This window comes from Oncorhynchus tshawytscha, linkage group LG06 (genome assembly GCF_018296145.1).
Source record: "Oncorhynchus tshawytscha isolate Ot180627B linkage group LG06, Otsh_v2.0, whole genome shotgun sequence".
NCBI classification, from domain to species: Eukaryota; Metazoa; Chordata; class Actinopteri; order Salmoniformes; family Salmonidae; genus Oncorhynchus; species Oncorhynchus tshawytscha.
In genome coordinates this window covers 34,740,851-34,766,274 of record NC_056434.1, presented here as the reverse complement: position 1 = coordinate 34,766,274, position 25,424 = coordinate 34,740,851, and the positions used below count along the sequence as shown (strand labels likewise).

The 25,424-nt window shown below is 44.0% G+C and overlaps 1 protein-coding gene across 1 annotated transcript in view; it reads right to left on the bottom strand.

Moving 5' to 3' along the window:
• Window positions 1-25,179, bottom strand: part of LOC112245254 (SH3 and multiple ankyrin repeat domains protein 3) — an 81,473-nt gene extending 56,294 nt beyond the window's left edge. The window contains exon 1 of the mRNA XM_042323214.1: window positions 24,038-25,179. Within this exon, the coding sequence (XP_042179148.1) occupies window positions 24,038-24,290 (253 nt within the window). The 5' untranslated portion in view covers window positions 24,291-25,179. The remainder of the gene's footprint in view (window positions 1-24,037) is intronic.
• Window positions 25,180-25,424: the final 245 nt, after the last annotated feature.

The following is a 25,424-nucleotide window of genomic DNA, read 5'->3' as shown; positions in this document are numbered from 1 at the left end:
CACAATTGACCCTTCGCTAAGCCCCGTCCCCCTTGGTTACTGTTGCAACCTCAGACAACATTTTCCCGGGAAGCCCAATACCACATTCAACCACTGGTGAAATCCCCTCACAATGATCTCCAACTGTGTTTCTAATACACAATTAAATTAAACACAGTATACCTCTTGCTAATCAGGAAACTCTGGGGTATGTTGTTGTGGACTGTCATTACAATTGCTTCACAGGAACCTAGTAAAATTATGTTTATAGTGTAGCTAGCCACTGAATGGCTTTGAATTCATTATCAACTTGCAGTCAAAGCCATAGCCACTTTTGGAGTTAACTAGTGCTCTCAAATTGTATCCTGATGTCATAAGCAGATTGGGGTTGTATTCATAACATTGCTAAGTTTGCTGGCTAACATACATTTTGAGAAAATAAGTTTTATTAAGAGACTAGCTGACCAGCTGAGGTAGCAAACAATGTAACAAAAGTAATTATAATTTCAGATAAGAACAATACTCTGCAACAGGCTCTGCATTTCAGGAATCACAGTAGCAAGTACTCCTGGTGCAGTGTTATATTATTTAGCCTTTTTCTTTTTTTAAAGAAAACTCTGTTTTTGCCAATGCCCTCACTGGCTTTCATGCGATTTAAATACGAGCTTGTCCGAGGTGTCGGAATTGACAACAGTTGCTATCCATTGGAGCGCTGCGATTGGTTGTCAAAAATTCTGGGGCGGTGCTGAGCAAAGACTCAATTTCTACTTCAAATATTAAAGGGATACAAAATGCATTATTTTCGTGGAACGTCCCTCATAGTACAGTCCTGCATCGGGTTGGACACCCACGGTTCCCCAGCGAGTGACCCGCAAAAAAATTCAGCTGGTGGTGGAATGAAAACATTATTTTGTGATTCAGAACAAACATATTCGCATAGAGTCTACACATATCTGGAACTATATTGCAGGGATGTGACACCATTCTTCCACAAGAAATTCCATAATTTGGTGTTTTGTTGAAACTGCTGTCTCAGGTGCTACTCCAGAATCTCCCATAAGTGTTCAATTGGGTTGAGATCTGGTGACTGAGATGACCATGGCAGATGGCTTACATTGTTATCATGCTCATCAAACCATTCAGCAACTACTTGTGCCCTGTGGATGGAGGCATTATCATTAATTGCTTAATTAACTCAGGAACCACAGTGGTATGGCAGCATCTGCTTTCAATACACGTTGTATCCCTCATTTACACAAGTGTTTCCATTATTTTGGCAGTTACCGGTAGTAGCCTAAAGCAGTGAACTGTCCATTGTTTGTGTTTTGCTGAAACATTCCTAATTTGCCCACATGCACCGTTTATGTTCCCTCCACCCACACATGACTACATTGCCAAGTGAACCTTTCCTGGCTAGCCTAGCTCACGTGAATATGGCTAACGTAACCGGCAAAATAATGGTGGAATAACACCATCGTGGAAACAGGAGGTGTGCGAGTGACCTCTCAGGTTTGGAAGGAGTCGTTGTAGACAAGGAGGTCAACAACCCGGTAGATGGATACAAAGCCTGAAAACAATTATCTGTTAATTATTATATTAATTCAGGCTTTTGTTAATTTCAACCATACGCAGGCTATGTAACCTTTTGCGTGTCAGGGAGAGTATTTTCGTTTTTGGCAAAGAAAACGTACCCATTTGAAACTGCCTATTTCTCAGCCCCAGAAACAAGAATATGAATATAATTGTCAGATTATGATAGAAAACACTAAAGTTTCCAAAACTGTCAAAATATTGTCTGTGAGTATAACAGAACTGATATTGCAGGTGAAAACCTGAGGAATATCCAATCAGGAAGTGCCTCTTATTTTGAAACCTCTCTGTTGCTATGCATGCCTATCCTCCATTTAAAGGGATATCAACCAGATTCCTTTTTCTATGGCTTCCCTAAGGTGTCAACAGTCTTTAGACATAGTTTCAGGCTTTTATTTTGAAATATGGGCGAGAAAGATCACATTGCGTAAGTGGATAATAGTGAAGGCATCAAAACAATGAAATAACACATATGGAATAGGTGGGGGCTCTCAGAGTGAGTTTTGCACAACAGAGTAAATCTCCAAAATATAATTATTTTAAAAACAAGCCATAGAAAGTTGGTTGCAATTTCAGTTTAATCCACCAGATTTTTTCTTATTTTTTACAAATAATCCAACAAATATTGTGGTTAAAACTCAAACATACTAATAGACAGCTGTGACATAATAGATTGCAAAATAGTTGGGAAGAGATTTACAACGTACCAATTCCATGGCACATGGTTTATGAACTGATACGCAAAACGATGCCAGATTCAAAACTTTGAATTTTTCAATTTATATTATTATACAAAATTCTTGCAACCAATAGAATGTTATATGTATGGGGGATACAATTTTTAAGAGAGAGAATGCCAAGAGTGTGCAAAGCTTTCACTTTTTTGATTACTACATGATTCCATATGTGTTATTTCATTGTTTTGATGTCTTCACTATTATTCTACAATGTAGAAAATAGTAAAAATAAAGAAAAACTCTTGAATGAGTAGGTGTCCAAACCTTTGACTGGTACTGTATATGAATATATATATTTACAAAAAGATATATATGGGGGATTGGAAATTATGCAGAATTACATTGATTGGAGCTACAATCTATGTTCAATATTAAAGCTGATCTACCCCATGAATAAAAAAAAAAGACTGAGTGGGGAGCAGAAAACAAGCTGTTATTGGCTGAGAGGTTGGAACTCTTTGTTTTTGGTCTATTAACCAATTTACTGCATGGTGATGTCACCATGGAATGCAAACCTGATGATTAGATGTTTCTGTGTAGATTGCATTTTCTACCAGAAACAATTTTTCTATTTTACTAGGCAAGTCAGTTAAGAACAAATTCTTATTTTCAATGACGGAACAGTGGGTTCAGGTGCAGAACAACAGATTTGTACCATGTCAGCTCAGGGATTTGAACTTGCAACCTTTTGGTTACTAGTCCAACGCTCTAACCACTAGGCTACCCTGCCACCCCATTAGGAAACACCACATTTACTCACACGTTTACGTTGTTATTTTCATCAGCTGCTGTACAATATGATACAAAACTCAGGAAAACATATTGACTGCACCAGACCTGTATATGTAAAATAGCCTTTTGAGTGACTAAAATATCACCCAAAATATTTTTGGGAGGCTAGAAATGCTCCACATTTCAGAAAAAATAATTTTTCTCTCATGGCTAACTACAGAGAAGTTTGAAAAGACTGGTTGAGTGGGTGGGGAGTTTATATTCATGAGCTTGCCTTGACTGACAGCCCTTTGAAATTTCTATGTTAAGAAACTTGGATGCAGTGAGCAGTTTTGCAGAAAAATCATCTCAAGCAAATTTAGTGATAGACAAAGCAAATCAAGCTAAATTGAAATTGCAGTAGCTAGGTTTCCATCCAATTCGCGACAGATTTTAATATCAATATTGTAGAATATGTGCATTTTCCTACCAGTGGTATGTTTCCACCAAATAGATTTGTTGCAGATAAAAAATGTTTTTTTGTGTAATAACGTAGTGCACACAACATATATTATTTTGCTTAAGTTTTCATGTACCATATAAAAATCTAAAGTTCAATGTGATTCCATCGCATTTTTAACTCTACCACTAGTTTTGTCACAAAAACTGTTGCTTTAAATAGAAAATATGTCTTCTCTGGTCTTGCACCTGCGCTCTAGCCAACAGATCGCAGATACAGTGCATGTAGGATGTGCGGGTTGTCTAGTCTACATGATGAGATTATTCTGGATAAAAGTGCTAATATTTTTATTTGTCAAGCATGGATCATCATGTCACCAGATAAGACCCTTGATATTTCTTGGAAAGGAGCATCAAGCTCATCACCGTGCACTTTCACCACCCCGTGAAGTTCATAACTAATGTCATCTGTCGCCTAACAAGCTGCGTAGTTTCCCCGAGTCGTAGTGGGAGGACCACAAGGCATTTCCACTGCAATATCTCGCATGATTTGTATGGACAGAAATATCACACTATGTCGAACAACAAATCGATTGTCAGCATTTATAAAATCGTACCGGGCATAACCTGTTTCCATCAGCCTGGTTGTGACTTTTTCCATGCATCAGGTAATTCATCCGCATGAAATGGTTGGATGGAAACCTGATAAGAAATGTACATTTATTTTATACACTGCTCAAAATATAAAGGGAACACTAAAATAACACATCCTAGATCTGAATGAATGAAATATTCATATTAAATACTTTTTTCTTCACATAGTTGAATGTGCTGACAACAAAATCACACAAAAATGATCAATGGAAATCAAATTTATCAACCCATGGAGGTCTGGATTTGGAGTCACACTCAAAATTAAAGTGGAAAACCACACTACAGGCAGATCAAACTTTGATGTAATGTCCGTAAAACAAGTCAAAATGAGGCTCAGTAGTGTGTGTGGCCTCCACGTGCCTGTATGACCTCCCTACAATGCCTGGGCATGCTCCTGATGAGGTGGCGGATGGTCTCCTGAGGGATCTCCTCCCAGACCTGGACTAAAGCATCCGCCAACTCATGGACAGTCTGTGGTGCAACGTGGCGTTGGTGGATGGAGCGAGACATGATGTCCCAGATGTGCTCAATTGGATCCAGGCCTGGGGAACGGGCCGGCCAGTCCATAGCATCAATGCCTTCCTCTTGCAGGAACTGCTGACACACTCCAGCCACATGAGGTCTAGCATTGTCTTGCATTAGGAGGAACCCAGGGCCAACCACACCAGCATATGGTCTCACAAGGTGTCTGAGGATCTCATCTCGGTACCTAGTGGCTACCTCTGGCGAGCACATGTTAGGGCTGTGCGGCCCCCCAAAGAAATGCCACCCACACCATGACTGACCCACCGCCAAACCAGTCATGCTGGAGGATGTTGCAGGCAGCAGAACGTTCCCCACGGCGTCTCCAGACTGTCACATCTGTCACATGTGCTCAGTGTGAACCTGCTTTCATCTGTGAAGAGCACAGGGCGCCAGTGGCGAATTTGCCAATCGTGGTGTTCTCTGGCAAATGCCAAACGTCCTGCACGGTGTTGGGCTGTAAGCACAACCCCCACCTGTGGACGTCGGACCCTCATACCAACCTCATGGAGTCTGTTTCTGACCGTTTGAGCAGACACATGCACATTTGTGGCCTGCTGGAAGTAATTTTGCAGGGCTCTGGCAGTGCTCCTCCTGCTCCTCCTTGCACAAAGGCGGAGGTAGCGGTCCTGCTGCTGGGTTGTTGACCTCCTTCGGCCTCCTCCACATCTCCTGATGTACTGGCCTGTTTCCTGGTAGCGCCCCCATACTCTGGACACTACGCTGACAGACACAGCAAACCTTCTGCCACATCTCGCATTGATGTGCCATCCTGGATGAGCTGCACTACCTGAGCCACTTGTGTGGGTTGTAGACTCCGTCTCATGCTACGACTAGAGTGAAAGCACCGCCAGCATTCAAAAGTGACCAAAACATCAGCCAGGAAGCATAGGAACTGAGAAGTGATCTGTGGTCCCCACCTGCAGAACCACTCCTTTATTGGGCTGTCTTGCTAAATGCCTATAATTTCCACCTGTTGTCTATTCCATTTGCACAACAGCATGTGAAATTGATTGTCAATCAGTGTTGCTTCCTAAGTGGACAGTTTGATTTCACAGAAGTGTGATTGACTTGGAGTTACATTGTGTTGTTTAAGTGTTCCCTTTATTTTTTTGAGCAGTGTACATTTCACGGTCGGCATGTCTCTTGTGATGCGGTTCACAGCAGCACTGACAGATGTGTTGACATGACAACTGTGTCAGAGTTTTGAATGACCCTTCCTCCTCTTTTGTTCCATGACGTCCACAAGACACAGATGAAAGGGGAAACATCTTTGCCATAGATGAATAGTGTAAACTTTTAATTATATTTGCTGACACCCTACAGTCAAATTTTGGCACCAGTAGAGTAGCTATCTAGCTATATAATCCACGCTCCTCTGCAAACATGTGTTCTCCGATGTACCTTTTTAAAAAAGGTAATAGAATATCATGTTACCGTTGGTGCATTAAAATAAGAGTTAGGGTGATGTCACCCTATCCCCTTAATAATCGTGCCTTCTGAATCAAAGTGTTTGACATGGGGGAGGGGACCAGTAACTTTATGATCACACTTTATCAATGTTGAAGCAACAGTCATTTTTCATACTTTGGTCATCATACTTTGAGCTGGTTTCATCACAATATCAAATATTACTGTTATGTTATTTGGTGGGTCATGAATAGGCTATCAGAACAATTCTATGCAGGTGGGTGGAGTGGTGGGGAAAAATCTGTCCTGATGTCGGGTATTGGGTGGGGCTCAGCTACAGTACTACAGCACCACTGGACAACAGCTACAGTACTACAGCACCACTGGACAACACCAGCTACAGTACTACAGCACCATTGGACAACACCAGCTACAATACTACAGCACCACTGGACAACACCAGCTACAGTACTACAGCACCACTGGACAACACCAGCTACAGTTCTACAGCACCACTGTACAACAACAGCTACAGTACTACAGCACCACTGGACAACACCAGCTACAGTACTACAGCACCACTGGACAACACCAGCTACAGTACTACAGCACCACTGGACAACACCAGCTACAGTACTACAGCACCACTGGACAACACCAGCTACAGTACTACAGCACCACTGTACAACAACAGTTACAGTACTACATCACCACTGGACAACAACAGCTACAGTACTACAGCACCACTGAACAACAACAGCTACAGTACTACAGTACCACAGCACCACTGGACAACAACATCTACAGTACTACAGCACCACAGCACCACTGAACAACGACAGCTACAGTACTACAGCACCACTGGACAACAACAGCTACAGTACTACAGTACCACAGCACCACTGGACAACAACAGCTACAGTACCACAGCACCACTGGACAACAACAGCTACAGTACCACAGCACCACTGGACAACAACAGCTACAGTACTACAGCACCACTGGACAACAACAGCTACAGTACTACAGCACCACTGGACAACAACAGCTACAATACTACAGCACCACTGGACAACAACAGCTACAGCACCACAGCACCACTGGACAACAGCTACAGTACTACAGTACTACAGCACCACTGGACAACAACAGCTACAGTACTACAGCCTCACAGCACCACTGGACAACAACAGCTACAGTACTACAGTACTACAGCACCACTGGACAACAACAGCTACAGTTCTACAGCACCACTGGACAACAACAGCTACAGTACTACAGCACCACTGGACAACAACAGCTACAGTACCACAGCACCACTGGACAACAGCTACTGTACTACAGTACCACAGCACCGCTGGACAACAGCTACAGTACTACAGCACCACTGGACAACACCAGCTACAGTACTACAGCACCACTGGACAACAGCTACAGTACTACAGTACCACTGGACAACAACAGCTACAGTACCACAGCACCACTGGACAACAACAGCTACAGTACTACAGTACCACTGGACAACAACAGCTACAGTACCACAGCACCACTGGACAACAACAGCTACAGTACTACAGCACCACAGCACCACTGGACAACAACAGCTACAGTACTACAGCATCACAGCACCACTGGACAACAACAGCTACAGTACTACAGCACGACTGGACAACAACAGCTACAGTTCTACAGCACCACTGGACAACAACAGCTACAGTACTACAGCACCACTGGACAACAACAGCTACAGTACCACAGCACCACTGGACAACAGCTACTGTACTACAGTACCACAGCACCGCTGGACAACAGCTACAGTACTACAGCACCACTGGACAACACCAGCTACAGTACTACAGCACCACTGGACAACAGCTACAGTACTACAGTACCACTGGACAACAACAGCTACAGTACCACAGCACCACTGGACAACAACAGCTACAGTACTACAGCACCACAGCACCGCTGGACAACAGCTACAGTACTAGAGTACCACTGTAACAACAACAGCTACAGTACCACAGCACCACTGGACAACAACAGCTACAGTACCACAGCACCACTGGACAACAACAGCTACAGTACTACAGTACTACAGCACCACTGGACAACAACAGCTACAGTACTACAGCACCACAGCACCGCTGGACAACAATAGCAACAGTAGTACAGCACCACTGGACAACAACAGCTACAGTACTACAGCACCACTGGACAACAACAGCTACAGTACTACAGCACCACTGGCTTCATGCTGGTTTAGAATCACCTCTACAGGTACACAGCAGTGGGCGACACAGAGGACAGATGTCACAAAACAGGGTATCTGTCACCTCATGGAACAATAACAGATGTGCTATTCAGTTTTTTAAACTGGGCCTCAAACATTTTACTTAGTACAGGGGGGTAAGTCAACTAATCTTCAGTTTGTAGTCCAAGCCGTAGGAAACAGTCATACCTGCATTAACTGATCATAGTTCCCATCATATTCTATGGGAAGAGTTTCTTGTAGGGAACTCAGAGTCACTCCACCTCTGAGAATCAGTGGGTTCTCCAGTCATTCCACCGCAGCAATAGACTCTGTGTGAGCTGGATAAGTATTGTTCCACAATCCACAAAACATTTTCTGTGGCAGACATGGACAGGCCTAATTAAACACTAATACAGTAATCATGCGCAGGGGATGGATAAAGAAAGAGGGGGAGAGAGAGAACGAAAGACAAAGACAAATAGAGGAGTGGTGAGAGAGGAGAGAATGAAAAGGAGCACAAGAGGGAGGGATACAAAAGCAGAGGAATAATCCTAATCAAAACACAAACAATCGTTGAAAGGTGATGCATTTGAGAGTGGTGTGGATACATGTCTGTATGCATTTCTTTGTCGGTATAGTATGTAAGTGTGGTACTGAGTGATTGTGTGTGTTTCAAATTTCAAGTTGCACAACTGCAGTGAAATGCCTTTCTTGCGAGCTCTTTCCCAACAATGCAGCAATCAATATCAGTATACTATAAAAAAAAGTCAAGTAGAAGAAGAAAACACAAGAAATAGAAATAAGAACACAAGAATGCAAGTAAGCTACAGTACAGTATATACAGGGTCAGTAGCTATATATAGGGTCAGTTCCAGGATCAGTAGCTATATATAGGTTCAGTTCCAGGGTCAGTAGCTATATATAGGTTCAGTTCCAGGGTCAGTAGCTATATATAGGGTCAGTTCCAGGGTCAGTAGCTATATATAGGTTCAGTTCCAGGGTCAGTAGCTATATATAGGGTCAGTTCCAGGGTCAGTAGCTATATATAGGTTCAGTTCCAGGGTCAGTAGCTATATATAGGTTCAGTTCCAGGGTCAGTAGCTATATATAGGTTCAGTTCCAGGGTCAGTAGCTATATATAGGGTCAGTTCCAGGGTCAGTAGCTATATATAGGGTCAGTTCCAGGGTCAGTAGCTATATATAGGTTCAGTTCCAGGGTCAGTAGCTATATATAGGTTCAGTTCCAGGGTCAGTAGCTATATATAGGGTCAGTTCCAGGGTCAGTAGCTATATATAGGTTCAGTTCCAGGGTCAGTAGCTATATATAGGTTCAGTTCCAGGGTCAGTAGCTATATATAGGGTCAGTTCCAGGGTCAGTAGCTATATATAGGTTCAGTTCCAGGGTCAGTAGCTATATATAGGTTCAGTTCCAGGGTCAGTAGCTATATATAGGTTCAGTTCCAGGGTCAGTAGCTATATATAGGGTCAGTTCCAGGGTCAGTAGCTATATATAGGGTCAGTTCCAGGGTCAGTAGCTATATATAGGGTCAGTTCCAGGGTCAGTAGCTATATATAGGGTCAGTTCCAGGGTCATTGCCAATACAATATTTACAATGTGCAGGGATACTGGAGAGGTATGGTTAGATATGTATAGGGATAAGGTGACTAGGCATCAGCATATATGATAAACAGAGTAGCAGCAGTGTATATGATGATTGTATGTAAGTGTGTGTGCGTGTGTGTAGAGTCAGTATGAATGTGTGTGTGTTGGAGTGTCAGTGTGCATAGAGCGAGAGAGTGTGAATAATCAGTGCAAAAAATATAACATTGAAAGGTCAATTCAGATGGTCCGTGTTGCCATTTAGTTAACTTTTTGGCAGTCTTATGGCTTGGGGATAGAAGCTTTTCAGGAGCCTGTTGGTGTCAGATGTGTTGCTCCGGTATCGCTTGCCGAGCGGAAGTAGAGAGTCTATGGCTTGGGTGGCTGGAGTCTTAAACAATTTTCTGGGCCTTCCTTTCACATCCCCTGATATAGATGTCCTGGATGACGGGGAGCTCGGCTCCAGTGATGTACTGGGCTGACCGCACCACCCTCTGTAGCGCCATGCGATCGAGACCAAGCTGTGATGCAGCCAGTCAAGATGCTCTCAATGGTGTAGCTGTAGAACTGTTTGAGGATTTGAGGGCCCATGACAAATATCTTGATGGGGGAAGAGCCACTGTCGCGCCTTCTTCACAACTGTTAATGTATGTTTGGACAATTTTAAGTCCTTAGAGATTTGGACACCGAGGAACTTAGTGTGTGTGCAAGTGTGCGTGAGTGTGTGTGCTGAACAAAGTGTGTGTCGGTGTCCCATCTGAGGTTGCCTGCGGTTGAGTCAGTCACGATGCCTGGTCCAGAAATAGCATCAGTGGCAATGCAGAGCTATTTATACTCCACACACACTCTGCCCTGCCTTCAAGCTCCACTGTATCCCCACTGTGTGTGTGTGTGTGTGACGACCGACTGAGCTCATTTTAATTTCAGCCTAGCCTCGCTCTACTGCTCAAAGCTGAGTCATTCACTCACACATCAATATTTCCTCTCTCCTCTCCCTCCACCCCCCCCACACACACACATTAAACTTGATTCTCTCTACCTCTCGCTCTCTCTCATACTATTACCACTATACATGCTCCCAAAGACAGCTGTCCAGCTTTTTTCTTCTCTTAACATCTCTCTCTCTCTCTCTCTCTCTCTCTCTCTCTCACACACAAACACACACAGGAGAGAAAGGTGACAAGAGACAGACTGAGTGGGGTTGTTAAAAAACTCTCCTCTCTCCTGCAGAAACACACAACAAAGGAACCAGCAGAGAGCTGAGACACTGGGAGATGGCCATCTGCCGATATGCATTCACACAGAGAGAGAGCCAGCAGCATACCACCCTGCATTCCACTGCTGGCTTGTTTCTGAAGCTAAGCAGGGTTGGTCCTTGTCAGTCCCTGGATTGGAGACCAGATGCTGCTGGAAGTGGTGTTGGAGGGCCAATAGGATGCACTCTTTCCTCTGGTCTAAAAAAAAATATCCCAATGCCCCAGGGCAGTGATTGGGGACATTGCCCTGTGTAGCGTCCTGTCTTTCATATGGGCCATTATACAGGTGTCCTGACTCTGTGGTCACTAAAGATCCCATGGCATTTATCATTAGAGTAGGGGTGTTAACCCCAGTGTTCTGGCCATCATGGTCACCTAATCATCCTCAGCTTCCAATGGTCTCATTCATCTCCCTTCCTCTCCCCTGTAACTATTTCCCAGGTTGTTGCTGTAAATGAGAATGTGTTCAGTCAACTTACCTGGTAAAATGAGGGTGTGTGTGTGCTGTAAGAATACTAAGAACAAATGAGATGTATATACACAGTAATGTATCATTACAAACAGAACATATTACAGATGTGTGGAGCTGCTGTGGGTGGCCAGCAGGCATATGATTTTGTGTGTATGTACAGGGAGAATTCCAATATCCAAAGTGCAGTTAATAGATTTGGAGCCCTCCACGCTTTACTGAACCTCTTTTCAACATGCTTTAATAGAGAGAGCACACACACACACACACACACACACACACACACACACACACACACACACACACACACACACACACACACACACACACACACATACAAACACACACACACACACACACACACACACACACACACACACACACACACACACACACACACACACACACACACACACACACACACACACACACACACACACACACACACAACACACACACACACACACACACACACAAACACAAACATTTGGGATGCAAGTCTCAAGGATTTTCAACTATATATCCCCGAATGCAGTGAACATCATTTGTTAATTAATTGCCAGATAAAGCAGCGTATATGACACTAATAGCTCTCATCTTACCACAAGTATAGGAGAAGGAGAAGGAGAAGAGAGGAGGAATAGAAAGAGATATATTAGGAGGTGAGGAGAGTGAAGGGGGAATGAAGAAACAATGGAGGAGCAGAGTAGACCCCAGAGGCACAGAGGAGTTTAGATGAAGGAGGGAGTGAATAAGTGAATGGAGGGAAGGATAGTCACGCTTCCCTGAGACTGGGGCCCTGTTTGTTTGTGTGTGTGTGTGTGTGTGTGTGTGTGTGTGCTCTCAGGGCTCCTTCAGCTCAGAGAGGGCTGGGGAGTGGCGCAGTCCCTTCCTCATCTGTATTCAACACAAACCCACAGTAAGGGAGGGAAAGAGAGAGTGAGTGATAAGACGTTTCAGTCGAGGAAGAGAGAGAGTGTATGAAAAAGGGAGCTTTATATATATATATTACAGTTTTTTTCGATTGCTAAACGACAGTGGACACAACTGGAGTCACATGTGCAAAAGTCTAACTACAGTCTGCACAGCAGCAGTTCATGTGGACCAAACTCTAGTTCGTTTTTCATTGCTTGAACACAGTTTTCAAAACTCTACACACTTATCCCATGACTTTAACCACAACCTGCACAACACTGTGGATTTACAGCACTTTGTTCAAATGCTAACACACTGCTGTCAAAACTGTGAACCACACATTCAAAACGGAATAGATTTCAGCCTTGTGCCTTTCAAACACTGCTGATTGCAATTTCAGCTGAAAGGCTAAGCAGGTGTCTTGTTTTAGACTTGTTAGTGAACACACACACATATTACAGTATATATAGGTAGAGCTCAGAAAGACTCATTTTGGAAATGGAACAAGGAAGATGGGTTCGTGGAGGGAGAAGGGTGCCAGGGAGAGGGCGGATGCGTGGAGGAAGACAAAGAAGGCAAAGAGCTGTTATTTCAGATGAAATAAGGGCTACACTTATAGACCATGTCGTGAACCATGGTCTCTCATTGAGAGAGATGGGTTGAGGGTGCAACCCAATCTGCAAAGATCCACAGTGGCATCTGTAATGCGAATTTTCCATCATGCAAACAGGTGAGAGTTACATCCTTACAGTAAATGTAAACATTACAGGAATCTATTTTGTATTGCAATTGTAGAATATTTACACAGATATATATTACAGTAAGTTTGACTGTAAAATATATTTTTACAACAGGACCCAAAGGCTACCCCCAACAGGGGGAAGAGGAAAAATATTTTCAGATGCGCAGGAAAATGCTATTGTTGACATGGTTGTTGTCAACAATGCAATAAAACTGCGGGAGATTCAAGATAGAGTGCTGGCTGATAATGATATATTTGAAAATGTTAATTCTGTCAGTACAACAACTATTGCTCGAGTCCTAAAGAAACACCAAGTTACAATGAAACAGTTATACACTGTACCGTTCGAGAGAAACAGTGAACGGGTAAAAGAGCAAAGATACCAATATGTCCAGTTAAGACGTCTGAGGTTACGTACACAGCTATACAAAATATTTACAGTAAAAAAAAACACTAGCATTTCTACAGTAAAACTGTGCACTTACTGTTTTTCAGAGAGTAATGGAGGTGGAAGCACTGGAAAGACCACATTCATTTGTATTTATCGATGAAGCTGGATTTAACCTTGCCAAAACACGGCGCAGAGTAAGGAATGTTATAGGTCAAAGGGCCACTGTTGAGGTTCCAGGCCAAAGGGGGGGGAAATATCACCATGTGTGCTGCAATGGCCAATGATGGTTTGCTTCTCAACACACCACTCATTGGCCCATACAACACAGAAAGGCTTATAGCTTTCCTAGAACAGCTCTATGCTCAGCTAGTGCCAGCAGAACAGGGGGAGCCAGTAAGAAACCCCCAAGTTTTTGTCATAGTTTGCGATAACGTTGCTTTTCACCACTCTGCAGCTGTCACAGATTGGTTTGCAGCACATCACAGATTTATGGTTTTGTACCTGCCTGCATTTTCACTCTTCCTCAACCCAATAGAGGAGTTTTTCTCTGCCTGGAGGTGGAAAGTGTTTGGTCACCACCCACATGACCAAATGTCTCTTTTGGAAGCCATGCGTGCCGGATGTGAGGACACGAGTCCAGAGGACTGCCAGGAATGGATAAGGCACTCCAGAAGGTTCTTCCCCAGGTGCATGGCAAGAGAAAACATTAGATGTGATGTTGAAGAAAACCTGTGGCCTGATGCTAGAGAGAGGCAGGATTAGCCCCTCAATTATTTGTTCGAATTACAGTATGTACTTTTAGTTTCTTTTTTTTCTCATTACTGTAATTCCGTAAATTACTACAGACTATTGAAGCAAACTGCTAATTTTCATTTACCTTAAAGAATTGTTATGTTCTAAAAAATTTAATAAATCATGTGAAAGAATGTCACTCTTTTCTTTGAAGAAAATATTACTTTGTATAAAGTCACTGAAATTGTTCAAACTGTAAAGATGAAGAGTTTGTATTTTCTGTATTGGTGTTTGATGCTAGTGTTTTTACTCTCAGTGTGTTCTGAGTGACAGTGTGTGTTATCTCAGTGAGGGTTGTGCATAGTGTTTGGCTGCACTGAGCGTGTTTTGAGCCATGTGTTAAGAGTTGTGTTGCTTGGAATAAGTTTTGCAGGTGATGTGAACTGTTTAGCTCAGGTGACTGTTGGTAGTGCAGACTGTAGTTAGAGTTTTGCACATGTGACTCCAGTTGTGCCCACTGTCGTTTAGCAATCGAAAAAAACTGTAATGACAGCGAAGTCAGGTATAGAATGAGAGCAGGTGGAGCAGAAGAAGGGACCAGCAGGTAGCCTAGTGGGTAAGAGTGTTGGGCCAGTAAACAAAAGGCCACTGGTTCAAATCCTGAGCAAACTAGGTGAAAAATATGTCAATGTGCCCTTGAGCAAGACACTTAACTTTTATTGCTCCTGTAAGTCCCTCTGGATAAGAGCATCTGCTTAATGACTAAGGTGTGAGAGTAGTGGGGGAGGAAAACTCCAAGGGATCCCAACCTTGAAGGGATAAGCAAAACTCTTTGGGTTTCATTCTCTCCCTCTATTTAATTTATTCTCTTTCTTCTTCTCTTTCTCCCCATTTCTATAGGCCCCCAGGTGAAGACAAAAATAGACCAGGCAGGCTACCTAATAACTCTTACCTTTCCTGTCTATTGTTCACCTTAATACACTCACAAGCTCATTCGATGTGGGTGCACCTTCTTGCTGCACAGCCTGGCTGTGGATAAAAAAAAACAGGCAAAAATAATGAACCCCTTCATAAGGTCACTTTTAAAAGACCAGGGTTTGATAGAGATTGAGTGTTGAGTGATTACGTATTGACCGTTAATATCACTGACAGAATGTTTGTTGATCAGTCATAGATCTGTGTGTGTGTGTGTGTGTGTGTGTGTGTGTGTGTGTGTGTGATTGTGTGTGTGTGTGTGTGTGTGTGTGTGTGTGTGTGTGTGTGTGTGTGTGTGTGTGTGTGTGTGAGTGCATGTGTGGTTGTTAGTAGGTGTTGATTAATGGTGATTACTCTGTGATACAGGACCTTAATGAGCAAGACCGTTGCCCACAGTAAACACACATACTGAAAGTGACTGTCAATAATAGTGATGGGGCAAAAATCGATACATTTACATATCAGGATATTATTTTTGACCACATATCGCAATATTATTTTTGACCACATATCGCAATATTATTTTTGACCACATATCGCAACATTATTTTTGACCACATATCGCAACATTACTTTTGACCACATATCGCAATATTATTTTTGACCACATTTACCAATATTATTTTTGACCACATATCGCAATATTATTTTTGACCACATATCGCAATATTATTTTTGCGCTAGTCAACTGTACCTGCACCAAAACTCCAGTATTTTAAAATAGTGAGCCAATTAGCTTTCCTTGACTTGAATAAAACTAGTCCTTATGGCTTCATCTTGTCCCTCTGCAGCAGACATACGGTGAGCAATATGTTTGGAACATCAAATCGTAGTACATGTAGAATTGTGAGAATCGCAACACATCGTATCAGCACATGTGTGACGTGTGTGTGTGCATCTCATACACATATTCAATGATACACAGTGTCACAGTAACAGTGGCAGGGCAGGGCTGACACAGGGCAAGACCATACGGAGACACTACAGGATCTCACAGTCCCACTGTGTCCATCTGGCGGGTAGGAGCGTTGGGCCAGAAACCGAAAGGTTGCTGGATCAAATCCCTGAGCTGACAAGGTAAAAATCAGTTGTTCTGCCCCTGAACAAGGCAGTTAACCCACTGTTCCCTGGGCGCCGATGCCGTGGGGGGTGTCGATTAAGGAAGCCCCCCGCACTTCTCTGATTCAGAGGGGTTGGGTTAAATGCAGAAGACACATTTCAGTTGCATCTCTGTTGTACAACTGACTAGGTATCCCCTGTCCTTGATACGGCTCACTATCTGGGCATGAATACACACACAGCAGGCACTGAGGCTTAAACTAGGTAGAGTTCACCCTCTGAAAAAACTAGGTAGAGTACACCCTCTGACAAAACTAGGTAGGGTAGACCCTCTGACAAAACTAGGTAGAGTACACCCTCTGACAAAACTAGGTAGAGTACACCCTCTGACAAAACTAGGTAGAGTACACCCTCTGACAAAACTAGGTAGAGTACACCCTCTGACAAAACTAGGTAGAGTACACCCTCTGACAAAACTAGGTAGAGTACACCCTCTGAAAAAACTAGGTAGAGTACACCCTCTGAAGGAACACATGTGAAATGCAAGGATCCAGACACACACACACACACACACATGGTACACTGTACAAACACACACACACAAACTGTACACTGTACACACACACAAACACACTCTGTACAAACACACACACAAACTGTACACACACACACACACACACACACACACACACACACACACACACACACACACACACACACACACACTGTACACTCTGTACAAACACACACAAACTGTACACTCTGTACAAACACACACAATCTGTACCTAATGGTTATGGAGCAATCCTGTATGTCAGGAAGCTTTCACTCTAGTTCCTGATCTGTATTCATAATAATTATTGACTGCTGGTTCTGCTGTGTTTGTTATTAGCTGTGTGTGTGTGTGTGTGTGTGTGTGTGTGTGTATGTGTATGTGTGTGTGTGTGTGTGTGCGATAGAGGGACAGATGGTGTGGTCTGCAGGGTGCAGGTGTGGGCGTGGCCGGGTTTTTGCTACCTGCTGCGTCTCTGATTGGACAGCTGTGACACTCTCGTCCTTCCCCCAGGCCACTGACCCAACTGATACACACACACACACACACACACACAAACACACACACACACACACACACACAAATCTTAATAAGGTCTTAATAAACTTTATCCCCTCAGGTCACTATGACCACTCTACCCTGTCACTTTGTAATTTCTCTAGAGGCACACACACAATCACACACACACAATCACACATTCCCCGATCCTTACTCCCTACCACCCCCTTCTCAGGTCTCATAATGCAGGATGAATTGCTTCCTAGTATGAGAGAGGAAGTGTGGATGTTGTAGCCGTCATAAACTGTATGTGACAGGTTTCAGATCGAAGATCTATTTCAAAATGAGTACATTACAATGGACTACATTTTTGGAGAACACGCTTGAAAATACACTACCCACTTCTGGCAATTCAATGTCACCAACAGTGTCAAAAGCAGAGGTAGGCCTATAAGTAACTTTTGAGGTTATACAATCCAAATGTGTTTTTTTTTATGTCAGGATTTTAAAAAACGGATAAATGTGCTTTTGTTATTCATGAAAATCGAGTATTTAACTTTTGCTCTGTTGTGTTCAGCACCTGTTGCTTGGTTACAGACAGTTGCATTCTGGTCCCAGAAACAGCTACATCTGTGTCCTCAAAATTGGAATACAACACTGGGTGTGTGTGTGTGTGCGTGCGCGTGTGTGCGTGTCATCACAATGCTGCATTCAAATGATCTATTGTGCATCTCTGAGAGCCCATTACAGCACTCAGTCCTAGGCTTACAACACACCCTCACCCGCATACAGATGTGGGCCTCTGTGCCAACATGATAGAGAAGCCCTAAGCCATAAAGGACCCAGGTTGACCAAGCATTAGCACCAGTGGAAGGTTTGAGCCTGGAATTGTATATCTGCTGTAATGGTTAAATCACACTTAATTCCCCTTCAGATCATTAGTAATGCCTTTTTTTTGTCCGTGTGTGTGTGTGTGTGTGTGTCTACCAGCTTGTGTGTGTGTGCTCCAGGTATCCTCTACTGGCCATAGCAATGTTAATATTCCACACACACTGGGCGCGGCCTGAGACCATTAATCATGTTTGTGAATGTCTAATCTCAATGTTATTTGTGCCGGTTAGATTTTCATGGCTGTCTGGAAGATTTACAATGGCATGCAGACGAGAGGTGTGTGTGCTTGTGTGTGTGTGTGTTGAGAAGTAATAACTTTTAATGGAATATGTTGGTGTGTGTTTGTACTTTATGTGTGTTAAGATGGTACAATGTGTGAGGTGAGTGTAGGGCTGTTACGGTGACCATTTTACTGGCATTCATGTGTCATGACCACAGTTAAATTCCACGTGACCGTGGAGTCATGGTAATTAGGCTTCTCCAAAACTGCGCTCTGATGCCACTGATGGTCATTAGTAGCCTACCAAACTTGTTAACGGCCAATGGCTTCGATAATGGCCTGGTACTCAGCACTCTAATCAATCTGACATTAATGCAAATGCAATCAAAAAATCGAATCAAACACTACTTGAGAGCCCATAAACCCATGTTGCGCAAGATTTCTATAGGCTATGCAGTTGCGTGAGAAAACAGAGTTTTGATGGCCTCTATTAAAAAGAGGAGGATCCCATCAGCTTTCTATAGGCTAACTCTACTATATATATTTCTAAACATTCCTAATATTAAGCACATTGCTTCACTTTACAACCGTAGTAGCCTGCCTGCCTGGCTGGCATGAAAATGAACCGCGGGGAAAGTGTCCTCCATTCGTTATTTAAGTGCATATGGGTTACATGCATTTTTTCCCCTGCCCCTGTTCCCGACAGGGGCATGATAATGTCCCATTTTATATCCAAACTGATTTCACACAGTATTTAGTATATGTAAAGACAAAATTGAGAAAAGTCTGATGTGTAAGAATATTATCAAGCGCTTGTCAAACTGTGAATGAGAGACTGACTCAGTGTGAGCAGACTGCACAAGGAACAGCAGAGCTCATGCCTTCATGCCACTTTTTTTCAAATCATCATTAGAGTTGAATCATGCAGCTTCAGAATGAATAATTTGTTATATATATATATATATATATATATAGCCTAATGTTTGTATCACAACTAAAGTGTCATAAATAACTGTAAATGAAGCATATAGGAGGGCCTGCTTCTTTGTTAACCTCTCAACACAGAATGCCACATGTGTTCACTCCCTCAGATCGCTTGGTGAAATATCCTTTCTAATTTATTCAGCTATGTTCAATTGTAGTCTTCTTACTATTTATTGTAATGGCCTAGGCTATGTTAAATGGATGTATTAGACTTTAAAATGTAGATGTTCCAAAGGTCTGCATCAGTGGCTTGTAGGCTATGCGTGGAAGCTAAGAGATACTAAACGTGCTTATGTTAATTAAAGGTCAGTTACCATGAAACCGGCAGTTATTTGCATGACAATCCCCAGCTGACAAAATGTCATGACCGCCACAGCCCTAGGTGAGGGCATGTGTTTGTGCGTGTGTGTGTGTGTGCGTGTGAATGAGTGTGTGCTCTAAGGGCTTGACCACGTTTCAGGAGAAGTGTTTCTAGCCGTTTCCATAGTGACAGCAAGTGGCCTATCGAGAGGTGTTCATCCTGGTGATGCTATCTGAGTACATCAGAGAGGAGAGAGAGAGAGAGGTGGAGGGAATGGAAGGCCCCCTGGGGTATTGTCAACACTAACATATCCAATGGATCGAGACCCCCGCCACACACACACACACACACACAGTGGTGGAGGTACACACACATATAGGAAGGCAACAATAGACTATCTGTGCATCAGTGGGCTATTGTCACTATCCTTCTGTAGACAAAATTATGGAGAGGAATGGAATTTACCTAGCTATTCTTCATCAGATTGGGAGTCAGCTACACAGCATTTTTGAGTAGAGGGAAGATACAACACATATAAAAGAGTAACAACGGGTGAAAGACAATAAAACCAAGACAGACAATGAAAGCTAGAAAATGTGACATCGTGGACTATGCAAAAACTACACTGAAGGATGTACAAACTACACTGAAGGATGTACAAACTACACTGAAGGATGCACAAAGCTGTGCATACACTTAAACGTTATAGTAGAACTACAACATGTCACACACCAACTACAACACAGTGCTAACCATGACTGTCCTCTACCACAACGCCTAAACATTAAGGACCGGTTTTCAGGACACAGATGAAGCCTAGTTGTGGAATAAGCTTAATCTGTGACCAGGAAACCATCTCTAAGGGTTTATATTGTACAGTAGATATCCCAGGGTTTGTAGAGTTATACAGCTGTGTTTACCTTCTGATCCCTGAAAAACACCGTTCTCTACAGGACAGAGAGGAAGACAAGAACACATGAATGCATACAATCTGTTGTATTACAGCCCTGGTCTAAGGACTACATACAATACCAGCTCAACTGAACCTATACACCAAACACCTGACTATGTTAACCTAGCCACAATACTAATCCACAGGGTGCAGGCTAGCTAGCTACAGTATGCTAACAAACACACAGTAGGCTATGAGAGGAGAGTTAGAATGCAGGCCTGCTGGTTTCACCCCCTCTCAGTTCCTCATACAGGTGTTCCTCTGTTGTCACAGGATAAAGGGATGGAAAAGTGACAAGAGAAGAATATGGGTATGACACAAGGGAGAAGAGCTGTGACTGAGTTAATGGAGGTTCAACAACAAAGTATGTCAGGGACACCATCCTACAAAACCAGGCTCTTACAAATAAAGCTGGTTGAAGTAGGACGTTGATGTTGAAAGTGTATAGTACTCTTACTACCTTCTCATTGCAAAAGATAGAAGGCGACCTTCTTTATTCTTACAAAGGATGTGGTTGGTGGGAGGGGGGGGGGATTCTCCCTATCCTTTCATGGCATACCATCACATCTACAGGCCATGTGCTCTGGCTTCTGTCAAAGTTTTTCTCCCCAAGAATATGGCACGGCACGGTGGAGAAGCTTAATCTCTTGCCCTCTCCTCTTTTCTCCTTCCTCCCCTCACCTCCTCTCTTCCCCCAGTGTAAATGAGGCCTGTAACTATTAGCAACTCATCCATTCATGAATGCAGATGAGATGGAATGTATTATGTATCAAAGTGGAGATCATCCATCCACAGAGATGGCCACTCCCAGTCCCAAACCCCCTCTATGCACTGTGAGGCGGACTGGTCACTGCAGGCTAGCAACAACAAGACCAGCTGGGAACTAGCAAAACTGAAGAGTGAAAATATATATTTTTGCCTTCTAATTGGCATTCGATACAGCTTATACCCATGAACTACAGTGGACAGGGAAGTGGAAAGTACAGTTAGTCATGTTGGGCAGTATTAGACAACACTTCCAGATGACTCGGTTGGCTTGAGTGTGGTGCTGGCAACCCCAACGTTGTAGGTTCAATTCTAGCATGAGCCACATGACTGTAATCATAAGTGAGAGCATATGCCACGTATATCGTCATGTTTTTCATTCACACCTGCAGTATTCAGCATAGCGTGAACGTGTCATATAGCCTTGCCACGGTAGGACTGGTGTTCCATTTCTCAGTACCGTCATGGAACACCATGTTTTAGACACAACATACACTATTACTTCTGATGTTTGTGGTTATGCGAATAACCTTGAACAATGCATGGTAAGGAGGACAAATGCATAACATTGTGTGTGGGTGTGTGTGTTCGTTCCTCTGAAATGGAAAGTTCTGTGGGTGATAACATCTGTGTCAATGTTATACATATCAGTTCTCATATCAGACTGGGTCACTGAGTTCCTCTATTCATAGTCATGACTCACGACGCAGTTGTTTGGCACAACATCTGCCTAGGTATCATAAACAACAACACTTTTCATCACACACACACACACACACGCACGCACACACACACACACACACACACACACACACACACACACACACACACACACACACACACACACACACACACGCACACACACACACACACACACACACACACACACACACACACAGGGTGGGAGTGTATCAGACCATATAGCAAAGGGTAAGTGTGGCATCCGTGCCTGTCGGGGAGAGGTGTGTCTAAGAGCCTGTAGGAGAGTAAACAGTGACAAACATTTCATCCTGTAGGCATGCATAGAAGAGGGAAGATAAACTACGTCGCACTCAGGAAGAATCACTCTGAAGAGGAAGTACGAAGTGAGTGTATGCTCTTGCCCAAACTTTACTTAACCCCTAACCCCTATGCACTTGTTGAGATCTGTCAGGCTTTGAGAGGTGTAAGTGTAAAAGGACATCGCACTGCTTGCTTAGCATGTACCGCTTCCTCCTGAATCATCTCACACCCAGGCTCAAACCCAGGACCTCTGCCTCGCAAACACACGTGACTGCCCTCCTGAAACATTATACCCAGTTGCTAGCTATTCGGCAGCGCAGACACTTCAGGCTGAGGAGTGAGTTTCACAGATCTTCATCTGCTACATAAGCAATATGGTGACACATTCAGTGGAGCTGTTACCATATTGCCTCCACCTATATACAGTAAAATCCTATCAAATGTGCATAAGGGGTAGGAGTCAATTTGGGATTGGGCAATAGAGGACCATGCACTTACATAGGCAGCAACTCATGTAGAATACACACACTCCCTCCTCAACCAACAACCAAGCACTAGAGTTGTCTGGGGAAGGAGAGGGGTGGGTTTGGATATAGAGGTGATTGGGAGAGAGAGAGACGAGCTGACAGTCATGTTGAAGAATGTTGTAGCATTTTACCTTCTAGGTCATTAGAGTCGTAGTCTGGAGTGAGGCATGGATGGAGAACAGAAGACACACACATGACACCGTAACCACAGCACCATTAGGATTATGAGTCAGAATATATAGACATCCTGTAGGGCTGAATCCTAGCTCGAGATATGCACACGTAACACATAACTCAAAATCATTACGGCATTTATGCGTAGACATCACACGTTAGTTAGGATTCAACCCATGACAATGCTGGTGAAGTAGCACTAAAACAGAAAAACATTGTTCATGTCAGACTGACTTTGACAACACTTCAGATGCATTAGATGACAAATGTACCACTTTCCAGTGGTGAAGTGACATTACAGAGGCATGAATGGAATGAAAACAGTGGAGTGTCCTTTATCTATGTACTGTACTGCATAATGTATGCATGACCCATCCTTTTAGTGTTGTACTGCCTCTACAGTTAAACACACCTTCTGTCACATCCATTTACACCTGTGACAAGAGTGACACACTCTTGTGATGGCTGACCTTGCCTGAGACTACAGACTAGACCCAGACTTACTCAGCACATAGTTATCACATTCTATAGACGCAATAAAAGTTTGTGATCCCAAGGCAAGTTTCCTTTGTCCTAGTGATTTCCTGGTTTCCTAGAATGAGATATGTCATTTACAGCTTTCTAGGTTCCTTCCCAAATCTGAGACCTGTCGAGTTTCATAATACACCTGTCAAAAGAGGTCAAACCACTTTATGAACAGTCATAGTGTACTAACCTTTGACCCTCTCTCCACGGTTCAGCTGGATCTCTCCCTCGCCCTGTGGCGTGTACGGTTTGACCACAATGAAGGTGCGTCCCGGCACGGCACTGTAGAGTTTCCGCTTGGGCCCGCTGGCGCCGGGAATGGCAGGGGGGGTGTGGGTGGGGGGGCTGGGGTCCCGCTGTACCGTGCCCGGGCTGTAAACAAACACATAGGTTACAGTGGTGATGCCAGGCAGCTGGTAGCTGAAGCCTGTGGTCACCGACATGGTCGGGTCGCCAAGGGGACAGTAACCCAGCAACAACCTGACAGTTGTTACAGTGACAGGTTGTAAGATAAATGCCACTGTCTGTCCAATCGGCCAACAGTCAAAGGTCCCAAAGCAAACCCTGAGGGAAAGTCATGGGACGAGAGATCACTCTTCCTACCCTCCACCTCTAAATCCTTCTGTCTTTTCCTCTGTTACAGCAAACACAAAATCCCCCTGTCCCCCTCCCTTCACCCCTCTTTTCCTCTCCTCCTCGTCCTCTCCAAGGCAGGAGCAGTAGTGTTAACGGTTAGAGGTAACGGAATCTTCCCCGTTGCTGTCTCTCAGATCCCTCTGGCAGTCCCCCTGAGTCACACATATCCTGAGCTCCCGCTCCCACCGAACAGCCCTCCAGAGAGGGGGAGAGAGCTCCCCAGCTTCCAGTGCTCCAGGCTGGGCTACAGATCCACCTAGTCCCCTGGCTCTGGAGGTCCAGGTCCTGCTGTGGAGGAGAGGGAGAGAGGCTGGCTCTACACCCCGACCAAGACTCCTTCTCCTGGGAGTCCCTCTCCGCTCCCCTCCACCCCTCACACACACACGCCCACTCACACACACTCACACACACACTGGCGACGATGCTGCTGCTAGCCCTGCTGCTGTTACCGCTACTGCGCTTGGAGGCTCCCCTCCCCTCTGACGACTCACACACACTCACACACACACAGCTCTCTCTGAGCATTCTAACCAACACGCATACTCTCCCAGACACACACACACAAGCAGGCTGCCCCCTCCGCTGCTGCTAATGCTACATCTCCGCTAGCACAACATACGCCAGCGACACCATGTCACAAACACACTGAACCGACATATACACGCACACACACGCCCCGGGCACCATTGATCTCCTCCTGCCTGTCTGTCTGCCTGCGTGTGTGTGTGCATGTGGCACTGATACCCGGGACAGGTTGGTGTGTGAGTGGGGGGGCAGGAATGAAGCACCGGCCCATTTGGCTTAATTGTCGCTGGCACTCCACCTCCTCTTCGCCTTGAATCACTTTATCTTTTTCCCCCTTTCTGCCTCCATCTCTCTCTCTCCATTCCTTCTATTTCTCTGATGGAGGTGGCTGGTGAATTCTAATAGAGCCAAATCAC